The following is a 15,024-nucleotide window of genomic DNA, read 5'->3' as shown; positions in this document are numbered from 1 at the left end:
TTCCAGTTGGCAATACAGATGAGTTCTCAGAGAAGAGGTGGGAAGAATTCCTGCATGAAAATATGCAGAAACACTGACTGCCCTGACCAGAGGATACATACCGACAGTCTGACGTATGCCTGCTGAGAGAAACAAGAATCACTCATGTCAGTGTAGAGCTACTATGTTTAGTCATAAGATCCACTTTTATCCTAAAGTGATCTATCTCAGTGAAAATAATTCCCATCTATTGTGTTTTACATCAGCTAATAGGTTAAATGAACCCGTGTACAGTACATAATACGGTTTGGAGATGAAATTATGATAGATGTCGTGAGACCCTCAAAAGATTAATGACAGCATTTCCTGCTGCTCCTGGCTCCATCCCAGCCCTCTGAGAGCATTGAAATATGAATCATGCTGACACTCAACATGGAACTGGACCTTTGATTTAGCTTTAAATTTAAATTTGATGTACAGTTAATTCCACACAACTATATTTTACAAAGTAGTCCAGATGAATGTTGACAGTTATTGCTATTGTGTTGTATTGTCTGATCAGAAACTTGTATTGTTTCTACTTCAACAACAAGTGCACTCTTATTAAAGATATCAGTGGGATTGATAGACATCCTTTTCCCTGTGCACTGCTGAGTTGTAGAGTTGGGGTACAGTAGCTTAATGGCCATGGACTGAATAAAAAGAACCCATTATATTTAAACTATTTTCTAATTGCTTACATTCTGAACATACTGAGCTGTAATTCATATGTATTATATATAATAAGTTAAATTTAGCTTTAAGAATAGCACATGAAATGACAAAATCTGTTGAACAGTGGAATAATGGAATTGTCCAGGCATTGTCACAGAAGAGCCTAGCAAGCATTAATACCAATATAATCCTGGAGCAGTCGAGACAGACATGGAGAAAAGCTCACTATGAGTACAGATAATTGTCAGTTTGGAATAACTGATTAATTCAGCTTGGGGGAAAAAGACCATTTTTGGGGAATTGTGGCTAGAATATAGAATAGTGAAGTGAGTGAAGTCGGTGATTTTGGGAATATAAAAAAGGATATAAGTAAAAACATGGTGGCTGATGTTGGGTGGTCAGTTAGTGATACAGTGAGTAAATCACCACACTAGAAAGTATGAACACAGGTGTTATTATATACCAGTTAATTGTCCAAAAATGGGAAACAGTCTTCATGCTGGCTTTGTTGTCTACCATATGAACTTTTGCACGTGAGCTCAACTCTTACTTAAACCTTTGTAAAAAAGGTAATCATCAAACCCACTCTGCACATTAAGAGGGTCCCGTTTCTGTCACCTTCCCTGTGCGATTTAGTGTGGATTCATCCTTTAATGTCTCATTTAAAAACTGACTTGATAGAAGTTATGAAATAAAATTATATTTTCATTGTGAGATTTATAGTTAATTTATTGATTTGTTGTTAAAAAGACATTAAGATGAGAGTTTGGAGCTACAAAACAACACCCATCAACACCATGCAAGGCCTCTGCTGTCCCCCAACAACACTGACTACTGCAGATACACACTCTTAGTGTCAGTGTTCACTATAAACTGGTAAAAACAAAAGTGAAACTGCTATCTTATATGTTATTTCTCACAATTCTTACTCAGTTTTGGGCAAGATGTACTGGTTATGTGTCACTGAAACCTAAGTGAATCGTTTGATGCTGCTCAACCTTGTTGTCCCTCGTACTAAAAGCGTCACATGTTCGGAGTGTTATCAGTCTAGTCTTGAAGCTCTCCGCAACTTTCACAGTGAGTCATTCTTCCAGGAAAATGACAGAGTAAGAGCGCCATCTACTGGAGAGGGTGAATTTCTATTTTTCTAAATGTGATAATTTGACAAAGAGAAGAGCGACTTGTGATCATAACAACATATCCTTGTGGGGAAAAGTGTGTATTAGGAAGAAGGCAGGTGTTAAATGTTGGTGTACACACTCTTCTCTTCTTCAGTTTTGTCTTGTTTTCCTGTTGCCTAGCAGTATATTACTTGGCAGTACAAACTGCATATTTGCACATCATCACTGATTAAATGCAAAAGGATTAATTGCAGTCCCAATATTTAAAATGAGATGACATCACTGACATTACTTAAAATCACGACATCAAGAACGGAAAACAACTTATAACAAACTTAAAGGCGTTCTTTCAAAATTGAAAACAAATTTAGCACACTGCATGAGTAATGATCGCGTGTAAAAGCGCCAAACCCATCCTGACGGGCATCGTTATGCTGGGAATAAAAATGTATTATACAACAATGAACGCATGAGAGCTCTATATTATGCAAGCCAGACAAATACTCTCTGTCTTGTTGCTGTGCAGAGAGATAGTACACAATGTCTCCAGCTGCGTTTACAAAGCAATAAACTCAGACGTTTCGTTTTCAAACTATGATAAATAGAAGAAGGAGTGTGGGCGCTTTTAAAACGGAATTGCGTGAGTGTGGGGAGTCTGCAGCACTACTTCACAGACATCAATCCAGATGTGTACAGCTTGAAAGGAAAAGGAATGCGATGGCCGGGAATCGAACCCGGGTCAACTGCTTGGAAGGCAGCTATGCTTACCACTATACCACCATCGCCATATAAAAGCATAAAATATTGCTTCAAACTGAAGCATAATGTCAGGAATTTAAGAAGGAGGGAAGAGTGGAGGAGGAGCAGAGGAGAAGAAGGCGGAGGAACACCAGCAAGAGAAGAGAGGAGAAGAAAAGTATAACTGCTTCGTTCAGTGACCAGTGCTTCCTCCGTTATAACACCAAGACTCACTGAACTATACAGTATGAACTCATATGAACTACTGACAGGCGACCTCTCTGTACTCTACACTACATCTGCATGCCTAGAGCAAATGTTATACAGTAAAAAGGCCTACACCTTATTTTTGAAGCATCGTGTGTGGTGTTACAAAAATGTGAACATAGTAGCATTAAAAATATGAAGACTACTCACACATACATTTCCCCTGCGGAACTGTTATCATTTTTGTAGCAGAAGTGAAGACAGACAACTGATCTTATACTCTCAGTGTTAGCATTTTTTAACCCAGTAGGACTTAAATTCTCTGTAAATATAGAGGATAATTTCACTCAGAATGAAGAAAGTGGCAAATCAATTATCATGATAAATACTGGGATAATCAGGACATTATTACATTTCAAAAGGAAAAAGGAAACTGAAAAAAGGACTTGGCAATTTGAGGGATAAGTGAAATTTAGACTACTTAAATGAAATAATATAAAAGCTAAAATGTGAATACTAAAATTATAAAAATTTTAATGCTAAAGATATTTCTTTTGTTGATCCTTGGTAGATTCATTGTGCTATTCAGTGTTTTAAAGGGGACACAAAATACTGAAAACTGCATTTTATTTCAAAGGTGTGTTTTTGTTGTTGTTGTTGTTGAACTTCTTATTGCAGCTACAGTAGGGTCACATTTTGTGATGGCTTGTTGCAGACATGGTGACCTTCATTTTGCTCTCTTAATTTTTTTTTTTGATAGTGAGAGAAAAAGGGGAAGTACGTTTTGATGCTGCATAGTGATGAAATATACCCTACTGTGTTATATCCTACTGCCGTTGAGTCATTAAATGCACACGGCTTTTATTATTTTCTCATGATATTTCTGATAACTGTAGACGGTGTTCACATACTGACAGCATGCTGCGGTTACACAGTAACTTCAACACAGAAGTTTAACATCAGGTTCACACAAGCCCCCATGAACAGGGTCAATCACGTGATGCACACTGGCCCAAAAAGCATTTTCCCCCCATACAATTATGGGAAAAGGAGCAGCTGTAAAATGGTGGATACAGTTTTTGGAACGTCACAATCCCCATGAAAAGACTCGTTTCACTATCAGAATTTGATCCATTCAGTCCGATAACATTTGGAAAGTCTAGAAGAGCCACACAATTTTTTATTTTATCCCATTCAAATTAGCAGAGAGCTAGACCGGAAGTTATCCAACTCGGCCATCGAGCACGCGCAGTATGTTTTCATCAGAATAATTTCTTCACAGTTGGAAGTGGCTTTTTCTGGCTTCATTCACCACAGAGTAACTTTCATAGGAATGCACTGGAGCTGGTCTCCAAAGCTTTATCCAGTTGTCTTTTTACAGCCAGGGTCTGCACAGCAGCATACATACATATTCACGTATCTATTTTTGGTCTGAAAGCCGGCTCACATGAGCTCATGTCTGCAAATGACGAATTAAATTTTTACATAAAGCGCCGTTGTCGGCAGGATTCGAACCTGCGCGGGGAGACCCCAATGGATTTCTAGTCCATCGCCTTAACCACTCGGCCACGACAACACGTGCAAAATGCTCTTACTTTGATACTAAATCGTTTTTTATTGTTTTGGTCGGTTGCAATATCTGCCTGCATATAATGTGGTTATATTGTGGATGTAGATACTGTGCAGAAATGCATGAAAATGAACAGTACAGTGAATATTTAGTGGTCAGGATCAAATTAACTTAAGTGTTGAATGATAATATCATGGCTGCTCTAGTTGTGAAAATGTAATATATACAATGATGGATAATCCTGTATAAAGTTTTAAAGATCATCAGGCTATACTCTTACTCGTTACATTGTCAGTCATCATGTCCACGTAAAATAAAAGTATTAAGCATCCAACTTTCAGACACAAAACATGCTACAAAGCAGCTGGTATTCATGGATGTGTGTGTGTGTGTCCTCTCTTTCACATAGAATACAAAGGTGTTAAATAGAAACAGGTGGATTTAATTTACAGTGAGCGTTGTGTTTCTGAGTGGCATGTAGACTCCACTAGATGGGGCTGTTGTAGCAGGCTTTCTATCCATGGTCTTACAGCCCAATTAAGGTCATTCACTGCATATATTTTGCTGTGTAACAAACATATTTCCATCCAAATGTATATAAAAGGATTTGTCCTATGTGTTTAAAAAACACATTTGATCTGATCTTCTGTCATGTTATTATCGAAAGTCAAACCTATTTGGATTATTGGTTCAAATCGTCAGTTTGTCTTGAATTCATCATGTGGTTGAACTGAAAGTCATCTGTTAACATGGACATAAATGTGCATGAATCTGAACAATGTCATGTATGATTTAGTCACCGGTCAGACGAACAACATGAATTTTCATAGACCTTAAATGTTTCAACCCACTTCAACCCACTTCATCACTCAGACGTACTGCAGTGATGCAAATAGATTATTATTCATCAACAATAAACTTCCATATTGTAACTATTTTAAAAATACAAATTAACTGTACTTTACCACTATCATGTCACTTTACATGTGACACTGAGTTCTATCATAAAACTTTTTTTTTTAAATAGATCACATCAGTTAGACTTCAGTTGAAATGTACATTATATCATCACTTTTCTCCAGATGTGCTGAATATAAATGCAAACACACACTGTAACTTCATGTGAAAACATGTTTATTAAAGACAAAAAGCAACACATGAAGGATGTTCATTTGGCTACACAGACAAATTTATTGTTGATTTATGGCATTTCATGGTATTTCTTGATAATAATAAAAAGATGAAACAATGTTTCTATCTTTTAAGGGGTTGAACAAAATGTAAATGTATCCAAAGGGGTGTAAAGAACTTCTTGTGGATGATGTTTGATGCTTCCATGTAAGACATGACAAAAGCAGTTGTAACACTCTGTGTGTGATGGCAGACAGGATGATCTTCAGGACAGAAACTGTCTTGATGATGCTGCAGCAGATGAGGAAACATCTGGAGTTCGTCCTCACTGGAAATAGATAAAGAAAGACAAGGAGGGAAAACAGTTAATAACCTCAACAACCTGGTGAGCAGATGAAGTGTTTAACAACATATTGATTCTGATAATAACATGAAACTTATCTTTTTAAATGTTGTCTCCTTTTGTCTTTTTTCTTGTTTCCTCCACAAATCGTTTCCTCTCCTCTCTCTAAAAGACAAGGAGCAGTTAACTTTAACTAAATAGAAGAACTATTGATCAGTGTAGAAATTCTGATATATAGAAGAAATGTATACATATCTTTTTAAATAAGAATCTTAGTAATGTATGCTGTCTGCTGTCCTCTCTGTGAAAGACAAAGAGCACATACAGGAGGAAAATAATGGCTTCAGCAATGACATAAATGAAGAACTATTTATAAGAATAGAAACTCATAATAATGTAGCAAAAATGTAACCTTCTCTTTGTTAATAAGAGGGTTCACAGTGCATGAGGTCTCCTTTCTTCTCCCCTCGTCCTCTTCTCTTCTCTCTCTAAAAGTCAAACAACAGATAAACAGAAGAAGTTAATAACTTCAATGGCTGAAGCAGAATACGTTTTGATCAGTATAGAAATCTGATAATTTAGAATAAATGTATATTTATCTTTTTAAATGAGAGTGTTCACAGTGCATGAGGTCTCCTCTCCCCTCTCTGTAAAAGTCAAACAACAAACAGGAGAGATAAAGGTTAATACACAATTCCAACTTTGATAACTTTAGCAATTCTGATAATAAAATAGAATAAATGTATATTTATTTTTGTAAATAAGAAGGTTCACATAATGTTTTCTCTCGTCTGGTCTTGTTTCCTCTTCGTGTCGTTTCCTCTCCTCTCTCTAAAAGACAAATGGCAGACAAGTGGAGATAACAGTTAATGAACAACTTCAGCAACCAGAAGAGATATTGATCACTATGTGAACTATAATAATAGCATAAATAAAATGTATATTTATCTTTTTTAATCAGAGTTCACATGTTGTTTCCCTCCTCTTTTCTCTCTCTGAAAGACAAATGGCAGACAACAGGGGATAACAGTTAATAATTCAGTAATGAGGTAAACAGAAGACATATTGATCATTATAGAAATGCTGATAAAAACTGAATAAATGTATGTTTATCTTTTTGAGATGAGAGGCTTCACACTGCATGCTGTCTCCTCGCTGCTTCTTGTTTCCTCCTCATGTTCCTCTCCTCAGACATAAAGTTGATAAACTGAAGTATTCATCAATATATTGATTCTAATAATAACATGAAATACTGGAATTTCAGGAAAGGTTCATATCATCAGTGGTTTGTGTCCTCTCTCTCTTTTTCTATCAGCCTGTTCTTCCTCGTCCACATGTCTGTCAGTGATGGATCAGTAGTGCAGCTCTCTGTTGTGATTCCTGTTCCTCGCTCACACTGAAATCTGAAGCTAGACCTGACCTACTGATGAGTCAGCCTCATTAATCTAGAGTTTCCACTTCATCAAATTTCAATTCAAGATATGTCACATCTCAGAGTTCTCTGTGACTCTCCTGTGGTTCCACCATGTCAGACACTCAGGCCAGCCGTCAATAAAGAAATGTGCAAGACGCACTAAAATCACTGACCTGTGTACCAAACCATAGTGAAGCAAATATATACAAATGTACAATATTTAACCCTCAGCCAACTTTATCCTACATATGTTGCAGCATGTCTACATGGGCCCTGGTGCAAGACGCTACCAGGGGCCTCACCAGCCCTGCCAGACGCTCAGGCCAGCCCAAAAAGATGGATGAGGATAAAAAGGTGGATGAACCGCAGTGCAAGACGCTACCTGGGTTATCCAGACCAGCCCTGCCAGACGCACAGACCAGCCCTGCATGAGTATATACAGTCCATCCAACCCGGTGCAAGACGCTACCTGGGTTATCCAGACCAGCCCTGCCAGACGCACAGACCAGCCCCGCATGAGTATATACAGTCCATAAAACCCGGTGCAAGACGCTACCTGGGTTATCCAGACCAGCCCTGCCAGACGCACAGACCAGCCCTGCATGAGTATATACAGTCCATAAAACCCGGTGCAAGACGCTACCTGGGTTATCCAGACCAGCCCTGCCAGACGCACAGACCAGCCCTGCATGAGTATATACAGTCCATCCAACCCGGTGCAAGACGCTACCTGGGTTATCCAGACCAGCCCTGCCAGACGCACAGACCAGCCCCGCATGAGTATATACAGTCCATAAAACCCGGTGCAAGACACTACCTGGGTTATCCAGACCAGCCCTGCCAGACGCACAGACCAGCCCTGTATGAGTATATACAGTCCATAAAATCAGGTGCAAGACGCTACCTGGGTGTGAGCAGCCCTGCTAGACACTCCTCAGGGGTAAAAAGAATCACTACTGTTAACCTGCCAGACGCTGAGGTCACAAACATCACGTACAACACACTAAATAATCTGCAGAGCCAGGAGTCTCCAGGTCCTCCAGGAACTGCTGGATGTCCTGGTTTGTGCTTGTGATGTCACACTCTCAGGCGTTTCTTTGGTGGAGTCAGGCTGCTGCTGCTGCTACTGCTGCTGCTCTCTTCTTCAGCAGCCTTCCTCTTCATCCTCTCCCTCTGAGTCTTTGCACACTGTGTTGATTGTTTGGTAAACCTGCAGAGGACTGACATGAGAGTGTGGCCGTCTGCAGTGTAGTCGGTCAGTCTCCAGCGGTTCATCAGCTCCGTGTTCTCAGAGCTGTACACAGGGGAGATGACTCTGGTGATGGTTCTGCCATCCAGCTCCAGGTGGTGGACGCAGTTTCTGCGGTCGCCCCTCACGGCTGCAAGATCGGCCTTCTCAGGAAGAACTGGAGTCAGCACAGTTTGAGGAGAAGAGCCGGAGCGTGCAGTGGGCGCCATTATACCTGATGGTCCTTCCATTAGAGGAGACAGAGCAGTATTCTCCCTCCGCTCCTGCTCGATATGTTGGAAGGGTGTTGACAGCACACACGAGCGGAAAGATCCTCTGTATGCAATGAAAGGGAACTTCTTAGAGCCTGTGATGAGGTTGTGATACAGCCTCAGGATGGACTCTCTCATGGACTCTATGTTTACGCTGCTCACAGGACGGTTCCTCAAGTTTGTTACAAACATCTGAAGGATTGGTGAAGGCAGTGGCAGGTCACCTACATGGAAAGAAAAACAAGGAACACATTAGTCACTCTAGTTAGGACATGATGGGACTCATTACAGCCTATATTCATCTATGAAAAAACACAGTTTGTTTCTTTTTACATAGATACACTTCAAGGTTCACAGCACGACTTATTGTGGAAAACGTTCAGATTATTCACGTGGGCCGAGCTCAGCACAAATGATGCAAACTCTTCTTTGTTTCAGAAATGTTTAAAATATTAAACAGCCGTGAATGCAGTCCATGCTCTGCTGTTAGATGTTGGCACTAGGTACATAAGTGACACACGAATTAAACACTATTCAGATATCCTTCAGATCTGCTCCTCTTACAATCAAATATTACAAATGGTGTCTGTTTCATTTCTATGTTTTTATTGACATTTAAAATCAGATTGAAAGATGAATGTGCTGCTTTCACTGTGAGGCTGCAGTTGTGGTCTGATATTATTCATAAGCCAGATTTGAATTAAAAACCTAAAAAAGTAGTGTGTTTTTCTAGTATTTACAAGCACATATGCTGACTGGTGTGACTGGTGTGCTGTGCAGAGACTTAACAGTGACCTAGCTCCATGTTTCAAGCAGCCTATAACTACAGTCCATGTCAAATTATAAAAATTGAAGACAAGTCATTATTATTTTATATCTTAATCTGACATAGTGTATGCACAAAATATGGCATATTTTATGCATCTGGAGCACACAAAAGATCATCCTGGAGAGCTCTGTACACCTGAGAGTTATGAACAGACATAACTTTTCTTATAAATCTGCAACAACACTGATCTATCAGTGCCTGTCTGAGGAAATCCAGATGCTTTAAAAGGCTGAATATGATCCCACTGAGCTTTGAATTTATTAACTTGATGCTTTAACACCTCTGGATGTATTTCAATCCAGCATCAACAATCAAAACCTTCAAACTCAGTCAGCACATACAAAGAACGGGCCTCGGGTTGACTACACTGACGTCAGACGTCAGTCTCCGGCCGGTTCTAATACCTGACGTCGTCTCCATGGCGCCTGCAGCATCACAACTTTTAGCATTTTCCAAAAAACGGCCCAGTCGCCATCTTTGCCCTATACTTTCAATGTTATGCTCGACGACCCTGCACCCCCTCAAAAAACTTTGTTTTTCTCAAATTATACATTAATATTCATACTTATTCCACCTGTCACGCGCACACTAATGAAATCCATCGTCTTTAATCATTTTACACCGAAATAAAAGGTTAAAGCAGGTTTCATGTCTTGATTGAAAACTGAGGAAATTTTCCCCCAAACAAAACCAAATAATTCATATTTATAGGCTAAATATGATGTTAATTGATTTATTATTTAATTGATAATATTGTATTCTGCTCTTTTTGATCATTATTTAGATCAAACATGTTCAAATGAGCAGTTCAGTGGTGCTCTGTGTTTTACCATAGCGGCAATCCAAACGGAGGATGCCTGTGGTCAGCAAGTGGATCTCACGGCCTGAGCCAGTAGAGGCCATTTTTTCCACATTCAACAGGTGCTGTCTCACTTCCAGATGTCAACAGTTGTTTATTTCATTCAGGGTTTTCACTTTTCAACGAATCTCTCAGCTGTAGAGTTTCAAGAGTTCAGCTCCTGTCAGCGCTCAGGTGCAGAAATGAAGATGGAATTAAGGGCTCTGCTTTTATAGGGGCACGTCAGTCTTCATCACCATGACTACCAGTGACACGTTATCTTGGGTTCACTGGATAAATAATATCATATTTTGTATATTATTATTGTTATTATTATTATTATTATTATTATCATTATTATTACTCTATCAAAGTCTAATTAAACCAATTGGCTGCAGCGGACAGGAGAAGTCATTAATAAATAAGTCGATCGACAGAAAACGATTTTTGACATTTGATAGGTTCATCAATTAGTTCTAATCGTTTCATCCGTTTTTCAAGTAAAATTGCCAAAGATGATCTGCTTTCAGATATGTCAACTTTTCGTTGGATAAATTAAGCAACTTGAACACGTCACTTTACAGTCTGAGACTTTGTGGCATTTTTGACTTAAAATAAAGAATTAATGTTCAGTTATCTACTTTAAATAAATACATTTATTTGCTAAAAATAGCCTCTTTCCAACATACAGAGAAATAACGGATGTAGGCTATAAAACAAGGACATCAAGGTCTATGACTGCAACTAACGAACAGGCCAATGTTCAGCCTCTTTAATAATCTGCGGGTTCTTTTTAAAATTAATATATTAAAGTATAGTATTTATTTACATGCTACTATATGTACCGGTTTCATTATTATTGTTATTATTATTACTATTATTGAGGGTTATCTATGTATTTCTACTGCAATCCAAAATACGCATGAGCATGATTTTTCTGGAGACGAAAATATACAGAATTTGTAGCAATATGTTAATAGTACCCCTTTAATTTTCGGGCCGTTAATTACTTAGTAATATGAAGAAACTGCTAAGAAATAACAGTAAAGTAAAATCAGTGAAAGCTGTACTTTCAAGGGCAGCTAGTGTTGAAATTAAATTTCTAGAGAGACTGAAACTCCTGTCAGAGCCTACCTTGAAGTTGTGTATAACAAAATGATTTTGAGAAGAGCAATCCGGTCGATTAGAACATGATACGGCAGAATTTATTCGGACTATCCAGAGGAAACAGCGTTTGGTAATTTACCTAAAGTTAAAAAGTCAGATACAATACAAAATATATTATTCTACAAACTTGAAATCTGTATTTGCAGACAATGAAGGTCAGTACCACGACATCCCGGTCTGTCGGGAGATTTAAATCATTAATGAAGGTACCGCTGCGCCAGCTGTGCGTAAAATTACGCGCTGTGCACCAAAAACCGTGGATACTGTGGATGCAACATGTTCCTCCTGTTGATGGCTGCATGTGTTTAAATGAAAAAGAACTTTTACAACTTGTTATTTTAGAGAGATCAAGGTCTCAGCCAAGAACGCGTGAAATGGTCTGCTAGGTGGTCTGAGCAGACGGAAACGCGAGTAAACATGATCTATGGTCAGCACACATGAGTATTATGTTTGTTTCTTTCGTTCCCTGTCTGCTTCTCTCTCCCCGCCGTCTGCGCAGCATTCAGCTGTGCCAGCAGCCTGCTCTGGAGGGTCCTGATACTGTTCCGTGTTTCAGAGATGCAGAGAAGCGTCTTAGAAACCTCCAAATGTCATGTTATGGTTTGTGTGGTTATTTTTCAACTGGTTTCACATGAAGGCAGTAATAATGGATGGTTTGCCGCCATCTTCAGATGTTTAGAAATGTAATCAGTTAGAGGGGAGTGGTGGCAGTCTACCAGCAGTTGGTAGAATAACACATTCATCTTAAAACTGTTCAATTCAGCAGGTCCGGACAATCTCACCCTGCTGCTCCTTAGAAATCCACTTTCACTTCGTTTCCCTTAATATTAAGTGCCCAATAATAAACTGACCCAAAATGACCCAGACAACTATTACAAAAACTATTCATATGGCAAGAAAAAAGATCCCAGATCCTCTTTCATTTGATGTTTCTTCTTCATGTGCTTTGGTGTTTATGTCTATCCTTCATCAGGGTGAGCTGTGATGTAGCTATAGATCAGTACTGGTATTACTAAGTGTTTTGTTACAGAACCGTGTCAGAGACATCTGTGTAAGTTCTGTGCATGTATGTACTACTAGTGAAGAATAAATAATAGCCTACACTGCACACTAGTCTAATCTCTGTGTGTTTAAGGTTGTTGCTATATTGTATAAGTGCATTGGCCTTTTGTAGAAATTATAAAACACGTTCATACTCATTTATTAATCTATTTTTTAGATATTAACCCTGTCATGCATGGTGTCCACTACAGTGGACAGATATTTGGAAGCCATTTTGAACCATTTAAGTTGTCGTACCATGTCCCAACAATCAGGTGGTGAATCCCCAAAGTATTGTCTACAATTCCGTCTGAATATAATTTTTGACTCTCTCTGTGATTTTGAGATATTGAATCATAAATTCAAAATGGCGTAAGGTGGAGGAAATGCATCAAGTAGCTCAGGGATATCTGTTAAATACTTCTATTCTCAGAGAAAAAAACAGGTAATAAGTATATTTTTCAACTAAATAAGATGTTTGAAATACTTTTATCAAGTTTTTAATACTATTTTTCTTGTACATTTTCTTCTGTGACTGAAAATACATCTGTCCACTCCAGTGGACGTCATGCAACAAAGGGTACATTCTGCCTATTGGGCCTAGGACATGTTTTTCAAATATCCTCTCTGTTGTTGTTGTTATTTAATGTTCCTATGTGTATTCATATTATTTGCTCTTAGTAATAAAATAATATATATAAAAACCTATATATATATATTTTGCCTATATTGATTTCCATGAATCACTTTTTACTCCATTGATGCATGGTGTCCACTACAGTGGACACATGTCAAAATACTATATATTAAAAAAACGTTATTGGCATGATTTTTCACTTGTTTAAGAGTAAAAATGAACAAAAAAATGATTGCTCTGTGATTTAATAATTCATGCATGAAAGGCTTAAATTATCAGTATCAGTAGCCTCTTTAAAGCCAGAAATCAGCAACTGGAGAACTGTTTTCTCTCTTCTTTTTTTAAAAAAAGTAACACTGCCAACACTGACATGTTATCCTTTGGTTCTGCTACTATGTCTGCTCCACACATCTTACTACAATCCATCAAATTTCACTCTTTTCTAACAGTCAAGCATTTCAATTGCATTTCAATACTTTCTTTGGCAGAAAGTGGTTTTAATGAAAACTATTCACAGATGGTATGTGGATTATCTAAAGTAACTAGGACATTGTTTCTGAAAAGATTTGTTGATGTAGAAACTTGAATGCTGTGAGCATCACAAACAAATTTCCATTAACTGCCATTTATTGGGGTGGAGACAGAACTCTTATAAGTGGAAGTCTCTAAACAAATGAAACTACAGCTGTAATATGTGACAGTGAAATTCAATTGGCCTTGCCAGTTTAAAATCAGGACAGTAAGGACTTACAGCAGTTAACTACTTACTCTAGAAAGAAGTGACTTTTTTTGGGTAGATGTCCACCAGTTCAACATAGGCCATATTTTGTGTTGATTATATTTTTCATTCTAAGGCTTTAGTAATGTGTGTCTCAAACTGAGAGTACATCATGTATTTAGCTGTTAATGGTGATTGCTCATCTATCATCAACCATTCACAATGTCACTGCTCTGTCCACTCACTGCAGTTTACCAAGTAACAATGAAACTTCCTTCATGGAACAGGTTTAAAAGGCACCTGAGAAAAGCAGTGTGGTTCACACAGAAGAAGACATCGACCCGTTGGATTCGAACCTGCGAGGGTAGAACCCAATGGATTTCAAGTCCATCGCCTTAACCACTCGGCCACAACAACTCAGTGTACAGCAAGAAGGAAAAAAGCCCACCTCATATCAGTACTTTAGACACCAGGCAACACATCTTCAACTCCCCCATAACAAGACCAGTGAATGGTTTCCATTTTATTTGACAAAGCATAAGAAGCTAATGACAAATCCAGAAAGTTCAATGCAAGCTGTCTGGAGTGATTGGCCACTTTACATTGTCATTAAAGGACTTGCTCATTCAGTGTTAACTTACTTTTTAGATTTTACCTAGATTTTCTTAGATTTTCAGAGACTGAACTCCCTGATTGACAGCAGTTGGCAGACTGAGATCAGAACAAGAGGCATGAATAAACAAACTTACCACAGCTAAGTCTGTGTATGAAAAGCTGAATGAATCTGCTTGTTTTCAAATTAGTGATTCTAGATGTTGGACTGGACCTGCGCTACTTGCTCTTCTGCACGGCCCTTTACTTCATACATTGACCACATACAATATCCACTCTGCCTGATCGAATTCTGAGAAGCCAGGAGCCAGCAGCCAGGAGAACCGTAGGGGGGGGCCTCTTGGATGAGCAGTGAAATGCCTTCAAGAATGAAACAGTGAATCTGGTTGCTTTCAAATGAGGCATTCTAGATGTTGGACTGGACCTGCGCTACTTGCTCTTCTGCACGGCCCTTTACTTCATACA

At 38.6% G+C, this 15,024-nt stretch overlaps 1 protein-coding gene and 2 non-coding genes across 12 annotated transcripts in view; all 3 read right to left on the bottom strand.

Moving 5' to 3' along the window:
• Positions 1-2,527: 2,527 nt before the first annotated feature.
• Positions 2,528-2,599, bottom strand: trnag-ucc. Its single transcript has one exon. It is a non-coding gene; the product is annotated as a tRNA-Gly (tRNA).
• A 1,654-nt stretch (positions 2,600-4,253) lies between these two features.
• On the bottom strand, positions 4,254-4,335 carry trnas-aga. The gene has a single exon. It is a non-coding gene; the product is annotated as a tRNA-Ser (tRNA).
• A 1,111-nt stretch (positions 4,336-5,446) lies between these two features.
• The window catches only part of LOC121887711, a 13,394-nt gene continuing 3,816 nt past the window's right edge, over positions 5,447-15,024 (bottom strand). For 2 of the 10 annotated variants that reach the window (XM_042398617.1, XM_042398616.1), the window contains 3 exons: positions 7,600-8,941; positions 6,578-6,634; positions 6,228-6,450 (listed from right to left, as the gene is read on the bottom strand). In XM_042398617.1, coding sequence (XP_042254551.1) covers positions 8,295-8,941 — 647 coding nt within the window. In that variant the 3' untranslated portion in view covers positions 6,228-6,450; positions 6,578-6,634; positions 7,600-8,294. Of the gene's footprint in view, positions 5,969-6,087; positions 6,105-6,215; positions 6,451-6,577; positions 6,635-6,962; positions 8,942-10,376; positions 10,607-11,518; positions 11,574-11,630; positions 11,664-15,024 lie in introns of those variants that run through there. The other 8 variants (XM_042398625.1, XM_042398623.1, XM_042398626.1 and 5 more) reach the window with 8 other exon arrangements.

Source organism: Thunnus maccoyii, chromosome 21 (genome assembly GCF_910596095.1).
Source record: "Thunnus maccoyii chromosome 21, fThuMac1.1, whole genome shotgun sequence".
NCBI lineage: Eukaryota > Metazoa > Chordata > Actinopteri > Scombriformes > Scombridae > Thunnus > Thunnus maccoyii.
Note: the sequence above shows the minus strand (reverse complement) of the source record. Positions and strands in the feature narration are given on the sequence as shown.